Raw genomic sequence first — 14,221 nt, 5'->3', positions numbered from 1 at the left:
CTGTCCCAGGTTGTTTAGGGATCTATGCTCAGTAGCAAACACTCCTCCAGATACGGCAGTCTCAGATGACTGACTAAGTTGGGGCACTGGCCTGGAAATGATGGAGGACTACAGAAAGTGGCTGGCCTGTCATTTTCAAGCTGACTTTCGAGCTCTTTCTCTTCCTTACACTGGCCCATGCCCTGGAGAGCACAGCAGTGACCCCAGGGAATAAGGGGCAGGGGCACAAGACTCCTACACAGGGAGGTAGACAGGACAGGAGGTTTTAAGTCACAAAAGCCAGGATTGCATCCTGGCTTTTGTGACTTAAAGCTGCGTGACCCTGGGGAAGTTCCTTGAGGCATCTGAGCTTGGCTTCCTCCTCTGTAGAAAAGGCAATAGTGACAGTGGATGTGGACTTCTGGGGACTAAGCGAGATTTATTTAATGTGGAGAGATAAAGGTTTTCTACTGTTGCTTCACAGGAACAACCCAGCTAACCTTTTTTTTTTCTTCTTCCAGCTGCTGACGTGGCCTCCAGAAACTTCTTCAGGAGCCTTCAGTCTCCTGTGGGATCTCAGCGTGGATGGGCTCTTACATCAGTCTGGTCAGTACTGGGGTGCGGGGTGCAGACTTGTGCCCTGAGCATGCAACTCAAAGGCCTGTGTAGCTCCCAGCTCCCAGTGTCCCTGGAACTGAGCATGAGGGAGAGGTGCCGGTGGGGACGTTTTGTCACAGGGACATGGAGACATCGGGCCATCTCTGGCCCTGGCTCCAGAGTTAGTAAGAAGCTAAGCCAACAGGCTCTGTGGCACCATAATCTGGCCTTAGATTCATGTCATTGTGGCTAAATCCAGGCTGACCTCATGGACTCTTGGGACCCCAGAACAGACTGAAAGGCAGCTCCTCTGGATTTTAGGGGACAGCTCTTCCTGAACATGTACATCAAGTTGGAGGAGCTCCTTGAGCTAGAGTGGCCAGGGGCCTAAAGCAACCCCACCAGCAACCTTCCTTGGCTCCTTAGCATCTCTAGAGCCTCTCAGTTTGGTCTGGGCTGGCGTGAGAGCCTGGAGTCTATAAATGGGTCCTGACATTGAAGGGGTGTGTTTAAGTCATCTTTACACTTTAAGAAGTTCAGAGTTCACAGAAGCAATTAATTTTCTCTTTGGTGACTGTGCCCTTCCCAGGCTGCCATCACTTGGTGCCAGAGCCCAGGTACTGTGGTACTAAAACATCGGGTAGCCAGTTGAAAGTTGCTTTTGGCCCTGTTAGGGGTTCACGGGTGTCCAGAACCCCATCCTTTCCCACTACCCATAGTCTACTCTCCTCCACTTTCACTGAAGCACTAAAGACACAGCTCTGAGGGCTGAGGTTAGAGACACCCCACCAGCCCTTTGAATTTCTACTCCTGTGCCTCCCTTCCTTCAGGAGTTGGCGCAGCTGGGGGCCAGCTGTCAAACTAGAGCATTCCAGATTCCTGCCACTTTCCCCGCCCCTACCCCCACGCCTAGGACCTCTGTAACTGAGGTCTTGTGAGTAGAACCAGTCTCGGCATCGAGTCCCTTTTCATAACCTCTGACCCTGCAGCCAGGGCCGCCCTTTCTCCAGCCTCAGGGCCACGTCTGCAGCATGCCTGCCCTTTGGAGGGACAGAGGCCTCCTTTGTCCTGCTCTTCTCCCCAGGCACTGGTATGTGTCTCTTCCTGCACATGCAGGGTGGACATCCTACTCTTCTATGCTTCTTGCCACGCTGTCCTTGATTTGCCCTCCATTAGGAGAGCCAGGAACCTGCTCCTGGGCAACCAGTCACTTGGCTCTGCCCCGTCCACTGCAGAGAGTTTGCAGGCATCACGCAAGAGCCCAGCCTGCTGTCATCTCTCCCTCCCGCTGGAATGGAGGCTGGCCTAGAATCCGAGGCCCAGGGTAGGACCTCGACTGACTTGGGGAAAGTCCAAGGCCGAGTCTGCTAAAGAACTGAAAGCAGGGACTTCAACAGATACCTGCACAGCTGTTTTTATGGGTAGCATTACAATGGCCAAAAGGTGGAAGCAGCCCAAGTAGCCCCTGATGGATGACTGGGTTACAGAATGTGCATACACATACAGTGGAATGTTAGCCTTACAGAAGAAGGACATCCTGATGCAGGCTACAACATGGGTGAACCTGAGGACATTATGCTGAGTGAAATAAGCCGGTCACAAAAAGACAAATTCTGTGTGATTCCACTTATATGAAGTCCCCAGAGTAGTCAGAATCATAGGAACAGGAAGTAGAATGGTGGTTACCAGGAACAAGGGGGTGGAGGATGGGAAGATGAAAAATTTCTGGAGATGGTGGTGGTGATGGCGGCAGAACAGTGTGAATGTACTTTACTGAACAGTATGCTCAAAAATGGTTAAGATGGCAAATTTTGTGTTACATATTTTTTTAACGTGATTTAAAAAAAAAAAAAAAAAAAAAAAAACCAAGCCCCAAGCCCAGAGCCAGGCACCCGGAGAGAAAGTACCAAAAGCTAGAGCTGAAAATCAATCTCCAGTTCAGGAAACATTTATAAGGTTAAATTAGATCCAGGATTGATACAAAAGGAAGTTCTTCTTGGGATTTGTTGACCAGTTGAGGTGTTCTGAGTGTCCTTGTCCTCCATGGGAGCACAGCCCTCTGGGGTAGAACCCAGGGGCTGCCTTCCCTCCCACTTGGATCTGTGATTGGTGTATATGTTTTCAAGTTGCCTGGCCTTTCTCTTTTGTAAACAGGGGAGATTTGTGTGTGTGTGTAAACGTCCCATCCTTTCTTGGAGTGTGTGGTGACTGGCAGTCTTTCTTAGACCATGCTAGGAAGGGTGTTATCCCATCATGCTTCCCAAGCAAGGGGGCAGCTGAGGGGCCCAAGGTCTCTAGTGTGGCCTGAGACCCTGGCTTCAGGGCTCACTGTTACAGGCATACTCCAAGTGAATGGGGCTGAGGGCTAAGCCACCCAAGTTTGCCAGAATATTGTGGTATGGTGGACATTATTTTCCTGGATTGAGAAGCAACCCACATCACCCATTAAAAGCTCCTTGGTGAGCTTGGAGGGTGAGGTATCCTGAAAGGGGTATACTGAAGTTCTTCATTGCAGGCCATGTTTATTCATTTATTCAGCAAACGTATGTTGAGTGACTCTGGTATTCTAGCACCAACACCTCGCTCAATGGCAGAGGGAGATTCAGGGATAAATAAGGCAGAGTGCTCGCCTTCAGAAAACTGATGGCCTACTGGGAGGTGATGACTTTGTAGTTACAGTAAGAGAGAGAAGAGAGACCGTGACAAAACTGTGCAACTCTCAAGGAGGGGGAGTTACTTCTAGCTAGATGGGGTTGGGGTGGGGAGGCAGTAGTTGGGAATCTCTCTAAGTGTGTGTAGGGCAGGGACTACAAACTGCCTGTGGAGACCTAGCAAGATTGGTACCTAGGGAGCTCTGCCCTGTCCCAAGTGCCTGCAAGGCCGGCACCACCAGATCAATCTCTCCACTTTCAAGACAAGCCATATTTTAGTTAGGATGTACTTTGACTATAAATAACAAATACCCAAGTAAGAGAAATGTATCATTTCATGTGATAAGGAGTCCACAGGCAGGTGGTTCTGTGGTATGTCCAGCAGGTCAGCCATGTCCCGTGGCTCACATATCACCCTTCTCACTACTAACAAGAACTGGTCCGTAGCCTGTTAGGAACTAGACCACACAGCAGGAGGTGAGCAATGGGCTATCAAGTAAAGCTGCCTTAGCTCCACCTCAGATCATCAGGCATTAGATTCTAATAAGGATACTGGTCCCTGGTGCCAGAAAGGTTGGGGACTGCTACGTTAGAGGGCACTTGCCGTGTCTTCTGACTTTCCAGTGTCCTTTGAACCCCTGGCTATGTCTGAAGGATTTTCAGCTTCATGACTGCTACTCCTCCAGAGTGAAATTTCCATTTAGTTCTTTATTGACGTTTTTTTGTTTGTTTTTCTTTTTCTGTTTCTGTGCTGGGATTTCTTATTTGTTTGTTCAATATGAGCATATTTTCCTTTACTGCCTTGAGCATAGTTACAATGGCTGCTTTAAAATCCTTGTCTGTAATTCTGACATCTGGATCATCTAATTCATCACATGAAAAATTAAGTATGAAAGTGAACATTTATTTAGAATGAACAGAAGAATCATACCAAAATTCTGGACATCAAAAGGTTCAGTTCTCTTTTTCCTAGACCTCTAGGATATTTTCCAGAAATATGCACATACAAATGCCTAGATGCTCACAGGGCATGCAGGTATAGGGTCCTAGAGCTGAAACTTCATCAGCTTCCTGGTCAGTTGGCTTCTGACACATCGTAAAACTGTTTTCTGCTCAGACAGCCAGAGTCTGTTTCGTTGCCTATGGCTAAGAGTCCTAACTACTCCATTAGCCACCTTTGACCGGTTTCTGCAAAGGTAAGTGGAATGACTGCTTCATCCCTGGAGCAGACCCGGCCACTTGCCCTGAGCAGATAGATACCAGAACAAAACCTGCTTCCTTTACCCGGGGCAAGTGGAGCAGGCCTTGGATAGGCAGCCAGCAGAAGTTACCATCATCCGAATGTGGATGTTTGTGTGAAATCCCCTCTTGGTAACTAATTCAGTTAAAAAACAAGAACAAAAACCCCACTGTGAACCCATCTGCAGACAGTTTGATTGTAGATGGAATATCGCTCCACTGGCCTGCAGCTCTGAAGGGAGGGTTCGGGTGTGGAGGGAGCCAAGGGAAGCAGGGGGCAGTGGGAACAAAGACAAAGAGCTGAGGGGACTGGGGCTTCAATAAAGGGGGCAGAGTGGAGATCAGACTGAAAATCTGGGGCCAGAGCTTGGAGGACAGTGGGGCCACTGCAGGCACAGTCAAACTTTATCACTATTTGGCAAGACCAAATAGACCAGAATTGTTGTTATTTACATATAATTTACATACCATATAATTCACCCTTTAAAAGTGTATCATCCAGTATGATTCAGGGTTGTCGAAACATCACCACTAATTCCAGAACATTTTCATCGCCCTGGAAAGAAATTTCATACCTATCAGCAGCCAGGCACTCCCCTCCCCTCCCCTATCCCTCTCTGCACCTCATCACCACAGACTTGCTTATTCTGGACGTTTCCTGTAAGTGGAACAATGCAGTACTTAGCATGACATTCTCCGGGTTCATGGGCATTGTAGCGCGAATCAGTACCTCGTTCCTTTTTAGGGCCAGGTGACATTCCGTGGTACAGAAATCCCATATTTTATGCATTCCTCAATTGATGGACACTTGGGTTGTTTCTACTCTGGCTATCATGAATGATACCATCATGAATATTTGCACCAGTGTGAATGACAACGTGCTTTTAGTTCTCACGAGTATATTGCTGGGTCACACTGATAACTCTGTGTTCAACTTGTTGAAGGACTGCTAAACTTCAGAGCTGGCTGCATCATTTTACGTTCCCACCAGCACCTTCACACTCTTGCAATTTGTCACTGTCCGTTTCATGATAGCAGCTGTTCTAGTGGGTGTGAAGTAGTACCTTGTTGCGGTTTGGGTTCACATTTGCTGAATGACTAAGGATATTGAGCCTCCATTCAAGGACTTATTGACCATTTGTATATCTTCTTTGGGGGAAACATCTATTTAGATGCCATGCCCATTTTTTGACTTTTTTTGTCTTTTTTTGTTATTGAGTTGCAGGAGTTGTTTATATATTCTGAGTGCTAGATTCCTACCAGATGTGTTATTTGCAGATGTTTTCTCCCATTCTGTGGGTTGTCTTGATAGTATCCTTTGATGCACAGATGTTTCTTAATTTTGATAGTCTAATTTATCTAATTTTCTTAATGTTGCCTGGGATTTTAGTGTCAAATGAGATACAATTGCCTTGTCTAAGTTCATGAAAATTTTCCATTATGTTCTCTTCTAGAAGTTTTCTAGTTTTAGGTCTTACATTTAGGACTCTTGTCCATTTTGAGCAGGTTTATGTCTGTGTGAGGTGAGAATCCAGCTTCACTCCTTTACACATGGATGTCCAAGTTGTTCCCGCACCGTTTGTTGGAAAGACTTCTTTGACCATTGCAGTGTCTTGGCACTTTTGCTGAAAATCAACTGACTGTAGATGTATGAGTTTATTTCTGGGCTCTCAGCTCTATCACACTGATTTATCTGTCCTTGTGCCAGTACCCTAAATTCTTAATTGTTGTGGTAAGTTTTGGCTGCTCTAGGTCCCTTATATTTCTGTATGAACTTTAGGATTGGCTTGTCCATTTCTGAAAAGATAACAGCTGGGGTTTTGATAGTGATTGTGTTGAATGAATCTGGAGATAACGTTGGAAAATATTGACATCTTAATAATATTAAGTCTTCTAATCGATGAACATGGGTTACTTAAATCTTTTTAAATTTCTTTCAACAATGTTTTGTAGTTTTCACTGTTTAAGTCTTATACCTCTTTTGTTAAATATATCCGTAAGTATATATTATTTTCGAGACTATTATAAATGGAATTGTTTTCTTTTCAGATTGTTCCTTTCTAGTGTGTAGAAATACTCCAGATTTTTGTACGTTGACCTTGTATCCTGCAACCTTACTGAACTCATTTATTAGCGCTAATAGTTTTTTTTTTTTTTTATGGCAGAATTTGGTTTTGAAAACAAACATATTCTTGCGCATTTAATTGCTTGAAAGACATGACCTCATGTTTCTTTAACAAACATGCTTGGCTGTGCCCATGCAGGACTGGCCGGTAACCCAGTGCCCATCACACAAGTAGGCAGCAGTGCCTGGAGGACAGGAGTTGGGGCTGTGAGAAGGAAACACTTTGGAAGAGGCTTAAAGTGGGTGTGGGTCCTGTCTATTTACTTCAGGACATAGTTCATTCTCATCAACACATTGTGTTCTCTGCTGGCTTTTATAGTATTGGAGTAGAAGGGGGAGGATAGGATAAAATACACTCTTTGGATATTTTTTAAGTGAGAGAGAACAAATTAGTTTCATTTGTACAGCAGTGTCTTTGGACACTTTGTTCTTCCTCATTTGGTCACCATGCTTTTCCCTTTGTCTCTGGAGCTTTGGGTTTGTCTTAGGCCCCTGTTTTGTGAGTTGCTTTCTTTTCTGTCATTGCCTGCTAGCCAGATAACCCCTGCCCCATTGTTATTTTTTCAAGTACTCTTAAGTACCAAATAGAGAAAATTTAAATACCAGAGAAAGGTGCAAAGTACCAAATGAAAGCCTCACTCCCCAGGACCACTTCCCCTCCCCAAGACTCATTGTTAACAGTCTGGTGATAATTTCCAGGACCAGAGTAAATGCATGAGCCACAGAACATATATTTTCGTACCTGTGGATTTATTTATACCGGATTTCTTTTGCCTCGTTGGCAATCACCTGAAATTACTTGCAGTGGAGTTTCCAGCTCTCTCCCCTGGATGTCAGTCAGGCGAGGCCAGAGCCTACATAAGGCAGGGTCAGGCAAGGTTTCCTAGACCAGGGGCGTCCAGCGTGCGGGTCCTAGAGGTGGGATGAGCCACCAGTGTGCAGGAAGAAAACATTAATATATAAAACCAGTTTTATCGACATACATTAACCTGTACATTTAAAGTATGCTTAATATACATATAACATATATATCCATAAAACTTATCACAATCAAGATAATAAAGACATTCATAACCCCCCAAGTTTTCTTACACCCCTCTTTAATTAATTCAGCTCTCTCTCCCCTTTTGTCTGTAGGTAACCACTGATCTGCTTTCTGTTACTATACATTAGTTTGTATTTTCTAGAATTTTATATAAATGGACTTGCACAGCATGTACCCTTTGTCCGGCTTCTTTCACTCAGCATAATGATTTTGAAATTCAACCATATTGTTGTATGTGTCGATAGTTTATTCCTTTTCACAGCTGAGTAGTATTCCTCTGTCTAGGTATACCACCATTTGTTTATCTAGTCCCCTGTTGAAGACATTTCAGTTGTTTTCCATTTGGAGCCTATTAAAATAAAGCTGCTGTGGACACTCTTGGACAGGTCTTTGCATGGACACCTGCTTTCTTTCCCCTTGGAGCAGATGGAGTGGGCCATGTGGTAAATGTATGTTTACGTTTTTAAGACATTGCCACGCTGTTTTCCAAAGTGGTCACACCGTTTCCCTCCAGCAGTGGGGAGATTCCAGCTACCTTACTTCCTTCCCCAGCCTGGTACAGTTAGTCTCTTTAGGCCTGTCGTCCTAGCTCATGGCAGTCTCAATTTGCTTTTCCCTAAAAACTGGTGATCTTTGCATCAGCCTATTTGTCATCTGTGTATCTTCTTTGGAGACCTGTCTGTTTAGTTTTTTGTTCATTTTCTTATTGGGTTATTTGTCTTCTTATTGAATTTTTGGAGTTCTTCATATACCCTCGTTACAGTTCTTTGTCAGACGCATGTTTGCTGATATGCTCTCCCAGTCTGTGGCTTTTCTTTTCATTTATATGGCATACGTGGCCCGGCCCTTGTCCAGGTCACTTAGCTCACTTCGTCATGTTCTTTCCGGCTTTTGGTGCTCCTGGCTCCTACCTTCCTTCCTGCCCCAGGGCCTTTGCATGTGCAGGCCCCTGCCTGGCCACACTCTTCCCTCTTCCCAGCAGCTCCCTGCTTTTGTCTTCTCAAGTCCTCCTCTTCCTCTGAGTCACTCACTGCTCAGGGATTCTGCCCTACCTCTCTGTTCAGTCCCTTTTCCTCTGCTCTCCTTTTTCATTCCGTGGCTCTGGTCATAGTTAATGGTGAGTCTTTGGTCCATGCCGTCTATCCTTTTAGGCTGTGAGCTCCAGGGCACAGGACCATGTCTCTGCTTGTTTTCATTTGGCCTTCTCTTGAGTCGCTGGCAGCTCCGACAGCAGCATCTTGTCCCACTATCGGTCAGTTGACTATGGTGTTGTGTGTGCCAGCTGAGCCCCAGACGTGCTATCCTGGGCTCCGAGGTCAGGATGCGGAGTCTAGTGGCCCCATGGGGACAGGGGTGCATACTTTATCCCAGCTGGCATCTGGAGTGTTCTTCTCCACCCCACCACCTGTACAGCCAGCTGTGTGGTGCCACTCCAGGCTGTGGGCAGGCGCAGGCAGCTTAACCCCTGTGACACAACTGGAAGAGTACCTGGCAGGGGTTTGTTAAAGCCCCAAGTGAGTCTCCTCTGCAGCCAGGCTGAGAAGGGGCCGGGTTAGGAGGACCCGAGCCAAGCGTGTGCTCTCAGTGGAGCAGAGAGGGGCCACACATCACAGGCTATCCCATCCCTTTAGCCCAAGTCTCTCGACCTGCCTTTCAAAACGAGAGGGACATTCATGTAACTGACTTGGCCATGCTTGTCTTTTAGACCCTGGTCAGAGGGTGCCAGTGTGCCCCCAGGATTCGGCCTCTAGCTAGCTACCACAGTGTTCAGCTGTAGCTGAGCTTTGCAAAGCACCAAGGCCTGGCTCCTGCCCTCGGATGGGGTCTGGAGTGCAACTTGGCCATGGGCATTCTAAAACCTCCCTGGCGATTCTGGTAAATAGCTGAGCCAAGAACCCCTGGGCCCGCGTGCAAGGCCATGGGCTGTGGGCTGTGGGTGTGCAGGGAGGTGGGCTGCCTCCTGTTGTCTCCTCGGCCTCCCAGCCCAGCCCCGTCCCACCACTTCAACCCCCATCTGCTGTTCCGGAGCGAGGTCATGCTCTCCTTCGCTTAGCAGTTCCCGAACTTGGCTGCATGTCAGAACCACTTGGGAAATTTTGAAAGTTCCAAAGCCCAAGCCACACCCCAGACTAATTAACAGCAGGCACTGGGGTGGGACGCAGGTGGCAGTCATTTCTGAAGCTACTTCTAAAGTGATTTCAGAAGATGCGGACAAATCTGAGAACCACTGCCTCTGGTTCTCAGGTGAGTTCTTGGTCCAGAATAGATCATGCACAGGTCCCCACACACCTCTTCCCTCGCCAGGTCCCTTAGATGCCCGACCACTGCCTGACAGGTGCTGTGTGCAGATTGTTTCTTCTTTTCTTTTCTTTTTTAATGAGCTCTTTGTTGTTGTTATTGTATTTTAGAGCAGTTTTAGGCTTACAGAAAAATTCATGGGAAAGTGCCGAGAGTTCTCATGTGCCCCACCCCTGCCCCACTTGCAGTGTCTCCCATCAGTGACATCTCAAGTTAGTATGGTGTCTCCATTAAGTTCGACAAGCCATTAATGAAACATTATTAATTGAAGTCCATTGTTTAAATTAAGTTTCACTCTTTATGTTGTGTATTCTATGGGTTTTAATAAGTGTTTGATGACATCTCTCCAGTCTCAGACAGGACAGTTTCATCTCTCCATCCATTCTCCTTCCACCCCAATGCCTGCAACCACCCATCTTTTCCTGTATCTGTGGTTTCACGTTTTATAGGCTGTCATGCAATTGGAATCCTACAGTAAATAGCCTTCTCAGAGGCTTCTTCCATTTAGTGATATGGACTGGAGTTTTTTCCATGTCTTTTCATGGCCCAATAGCTTATTTCTTTCTATCAATAGATAGTATTCCATTGTCTGGGTGAACCACAGTATGTTTATCCATCACCCACTGAAGGACATCTTGGTTGCTTTCAAGTTTTGACAATTATGAATAAAGTTGCTATAAATATTCATATGCAGCTTTTCATGTGGGCATAAGTTTTCAACTCCTTTGGTTAAATATCAAGGAGCACAATTGCTGGATCATATGGTAAGAGTATGTTTAATTTTGCAGGAAACCACCAGACTGCCTTTCAAAGTGGCTGTACCATTTTGCATTCCCACCAGCAATGAGAGTTTCTGTTGCTCCATGTCCTCGCCAGCATTTGATATCTTGTATTTCATTTTGTTTCAGAGATCAGAAATATTCCAAAAGTCTCAGGTTTAGAAATCCAAAGTGAGAAAAAACCTGGTAGGCCACATGTTGGGGGACATCACTGAGAAGCTCTTCAGTTGAGTCTAAATCCATGTCAAATTCTTGCTTTCTAAACTTAGGAGGGTGGTTTGCAATTTTCTACCAAAGTCACACTGAAGGGGTCCTACGTCCTTAACCACAGCCGAAGCATGCACGCTGAGGTGGCAAAAGAGGAAGTGCTTGCCTGGAGTCGAGATGTGATAGCTGGCCCTCTCTTAGCCATCCCTCCCTGCGTGGTGGCTTTGGGAAGGAGAGGCACATGCTGAGAATGGTGGAGCAGAAGGCAGGCACCTAGGACCCTACAGCTCATTCGGGGCCCTGTACCAGGGTAGCCCACCCACCTCTGGACTTTTTTTAATCAAAGAGAATTAAAACCTAGCTTGTTTAAACCCAGGTGGGTTTTGTTTTGTTTTGTTTTTGGTCTTTTTGTTAATTTCAGCGGAACCTGATTCTAGCAGATACAAGTGGTTCAGTGGTTTGGTACAACACAAGTCTGTCCTACACACCAGGAATGCTCGACCGTGTTAGGTGACACCAGGTAGTAGTGTGAGTTGCAGAGGGCAGAAGAGAGGAGAGGTGGCCTGGGGATAGCACCACCCATTCTGTACACATTCTCAGTCCTGTGAGCAGACGAACCAGGGGCTAACAGAGGCTGTATGTGTGCGCACGGGAGTGTGTACAGTGTGTGTATGGTGGGTAGGTATATGGGAGGGTGTGGGGTGAGTGCAGCCTGGGTTACACAAGGCAGGCAGGGAGGTCATGGGGGCACCAAAGGGAGGACCTCTGTCTGCTCAGGGGGAGTGGGGAGAAAAGGGAAAATGGAGAGGCAAGCAGGGTGGGTTGCACAATGGAAAAGGAACAAAAAGAAGGATCTGAAAGATTGTGGGCAAAGCAGGTCTGGAGAAGGATCCAGTGAGTGTGAGAGAACACCGACAGTGAGTGAGTCAGAGCTCGTGGAAGACCCCAGCTTGCTTCCTTAAGAGCCAGTGCTCCCATTAAGGCTGACAGGACAGGGTACCGTGAGGTGTGCACGTTTTACAATGCGGATTTGGTGGAGTTTTGTCTTTTCATCACAGAAAGGGTCACTGGTAGCATCTCCCTCCCCACGAGACCAGCTGCTGCCTTTGTCCTTTATCCTTGGCCCCAGCTCACAAGGTGGCTGAACCCCACTCTGGGCCTTGCACCTGCCACAGCGCCCTGGGTTCCCTGCTGGACCTGAGCAAGGAACTGCACCCCAGGCGTAGGCTTTCCTTCTGTCTGTGACATTGCCCCCTGTCACCCCGGCCACCTTTCTCCCATGCCGTTATACCATCTGGCATCATTTGTGTATTTGTCACATGGTTGTTCATTTCTTCACAGACTGTCAGCCTGTCAGCTCTGAAGACTTCTCTCTCCCTTCCTCCCTCTTTATGCTTAAGATCTGGCTCAGTCTGGTGGATTGGTGGCTTGCTTTCCTTCAGGAAACAGCCCCTGACCCCCCGCCATTAAGGCCGATGCCAGGAGCCCTCCCCCTCAGAAGTCCTAGGGATGTGTGTGGTTTTCCCATTCTGTGCAAGTCACTCCAGGAGAAAGTGGTGTGACGTGCAGTAACAACTTCTCCTAAGGCACAGATGGAAAAGTCACTTGTATTTTCAGCCTGATGCTTTTCTTCCCTTGTCATCCTTCGAAGCATCATTTCCATCCCCGGAGAGCCACTGAAAAGGACGCTTCCAGACTCTCAGCCTCTGCACAGAGCCCAGATGCGAGGGCTTTTGGCACTGGCAGAAAAGGCGCAGGCTCCAGTCCCCTGGGGAATCACCTCAAATGACTATGTTGTGGGCGTGAGGAATCTAAGGGAGATAGAACTGGCAGCTCCATGCCTGAGTTTTCCTCTGTGTCAGCTCTCCAGAAAACCCTCGCAAGGGACAGACAGCGCTCAGGAAAAACCGAGCGTGTGGCCTACTTATAGGCAGCGTTAATTATGGGCTCTCGGGTGTCTTTCGTCACTTTACCAGCTTCCGGGGCTGTCAATGGGGACTGATTTATCCCGAAGCATCTGGGGCTCCTTTCTCTGAAACTGTTTCTGACACATCAGCCCAGGTCCAGCTGTGCTGTGGAGTAACTACTGGGTAGAAGCGGGAATAGGGGCAAGGCCAGGCCCCAGACTTGAGGCTGGTGGGGTGAGTACTGCTGCTGTCAGGGTAGTTTAAAGCAGCAGATGCACCTGTGTGGGCTGCAGTGGGGATGGTGAGGAAGCCCACCACCCCTGGCAGGATGTTTTGGCCCAGCTGGGTCTCCTGGGACCTGGCCCTGGCTTGATTTTCTTTACACATGGGTCTTCCCCTCCCTGGAAAGGTTGGCCACCCACACATGTATTCGTATACATGGGCCATCCCCAAGGGCCCTGGTATACCTCTCTGTCTGTCTGTCTGTCTGTCTATCTGTCTGTCTGTCTGTCTGTCTGTCTCTCTCTCAATGATGTTGCATTGTGTTTTGCAGAATTCATGCTCCCCCGCTCATTTGTGAGGTAGACAAGGGTATCATTACCATTCTCTTACTTGTTAAGTTGCCTGAGAGGAAAAAAAGAAACAGGAAAGTTTTTCTTCCTCCAAGTGTCTAATTACTGGTTGGGTGAGCACTGACCCGTATTCATTTCCAAAGAGAGAGACACTCGATGCCCGAGGAATGTCCTTGAATGTGACTCAGAGACCCTCTCCCTGCCACTCCATCCATGGGCCACAGGCCCTGCAGCAGGACAGGACTATGGCCAAAACTTCGCAGTGCCCTTAGGCTGCTTGATTTGTTGCCTTGGTCTCTGGACATGCCTTCCTGCATTTGTCATTCCCCTCCCTTCATGGGGTATGTGCTTCCTTTCCTATTGACTGTGCCATGTTCCTTGTCCCTCTTTGCACATTCCCCATCCTCTGAGAAGGCTCTGACCCTCTCACCTGCCTTAGTTTTTACGTGGACCCACCCTTTTCTTGTTGACTTGCCAGCCTGGCTGCTCCTCCCAACTAGACTGTAGGCCCTGAGGTCCAGTCTCTTCCGGGTCACGTTTTATCCTTAGCACCCAGCTTGGGTCCTGCACACATGGAGTGCAGTGAAGTGGGGCCTTAGGAGGGACCCCTGCCATCCAGAACCACGAAGGCTTGAGCATGTGACATTAATGCGCCCCAGCCCAGCGTCCAGGTCCTTGATTCCGATGCCTTGTTCATGGGCAGCTTCAGCTTTTGCGTTCTGGGACCACTAGCTTATCTTGTGACTCATTCTCAATTTCCCTTGTAGCTGTGCACTACTTGGTTAGGCTTAAGATTTTCTCCATTCATTCATTCATTCATTC

The 14,221-nt window shown here is 47.5% G+C and overlaps 1 protein-coding gene across 3 annotated transcripts in view; it reads left to right on the top strand.

Annotated features, from left to right (window-relative positions):
* The window catches only part of FAM178B (family with sequence similarity 178 member B), an 83,920-nt gene that overhangs the window by 28,628 nt on the left and 41,071 nt on the right, over window positions 1-14,221 (top strand). For all 3 annotated transcript variants that reach the window (XM_016142979.2, XM_016142977.2, XM_016142980.2), the window contains one exon: window positions 501-585. In XM_016142979.2, coding sequence (XP_015998465.2) covers window positions 501-585 — 85 coding nt within the window. The remainder of the gene's footprint in view (window positions 1-500; window positions 586-14,221) is intronic.

Source organism: Rousettus aegyptiacus, unplaced genomic scaffold (assembly GCF_014176215.1).
Source record: "Rousettus aegyptiacus isolate mRouAeg1 unplaced genomic scaffold, mRouAeg1.p scaffold_m13_p_7, whole genome shotgun sequence".
Classification (NCBI taxonomy): Eukaryota; Metazoa; Chordata; class Mammalia; order Chiroptera; family Pteropodidae; genus Rousettus; species Rousettus aegyptiacus.
This window is presented reverse-complemented; position numbering and strand designations above follow the sequence as displayed.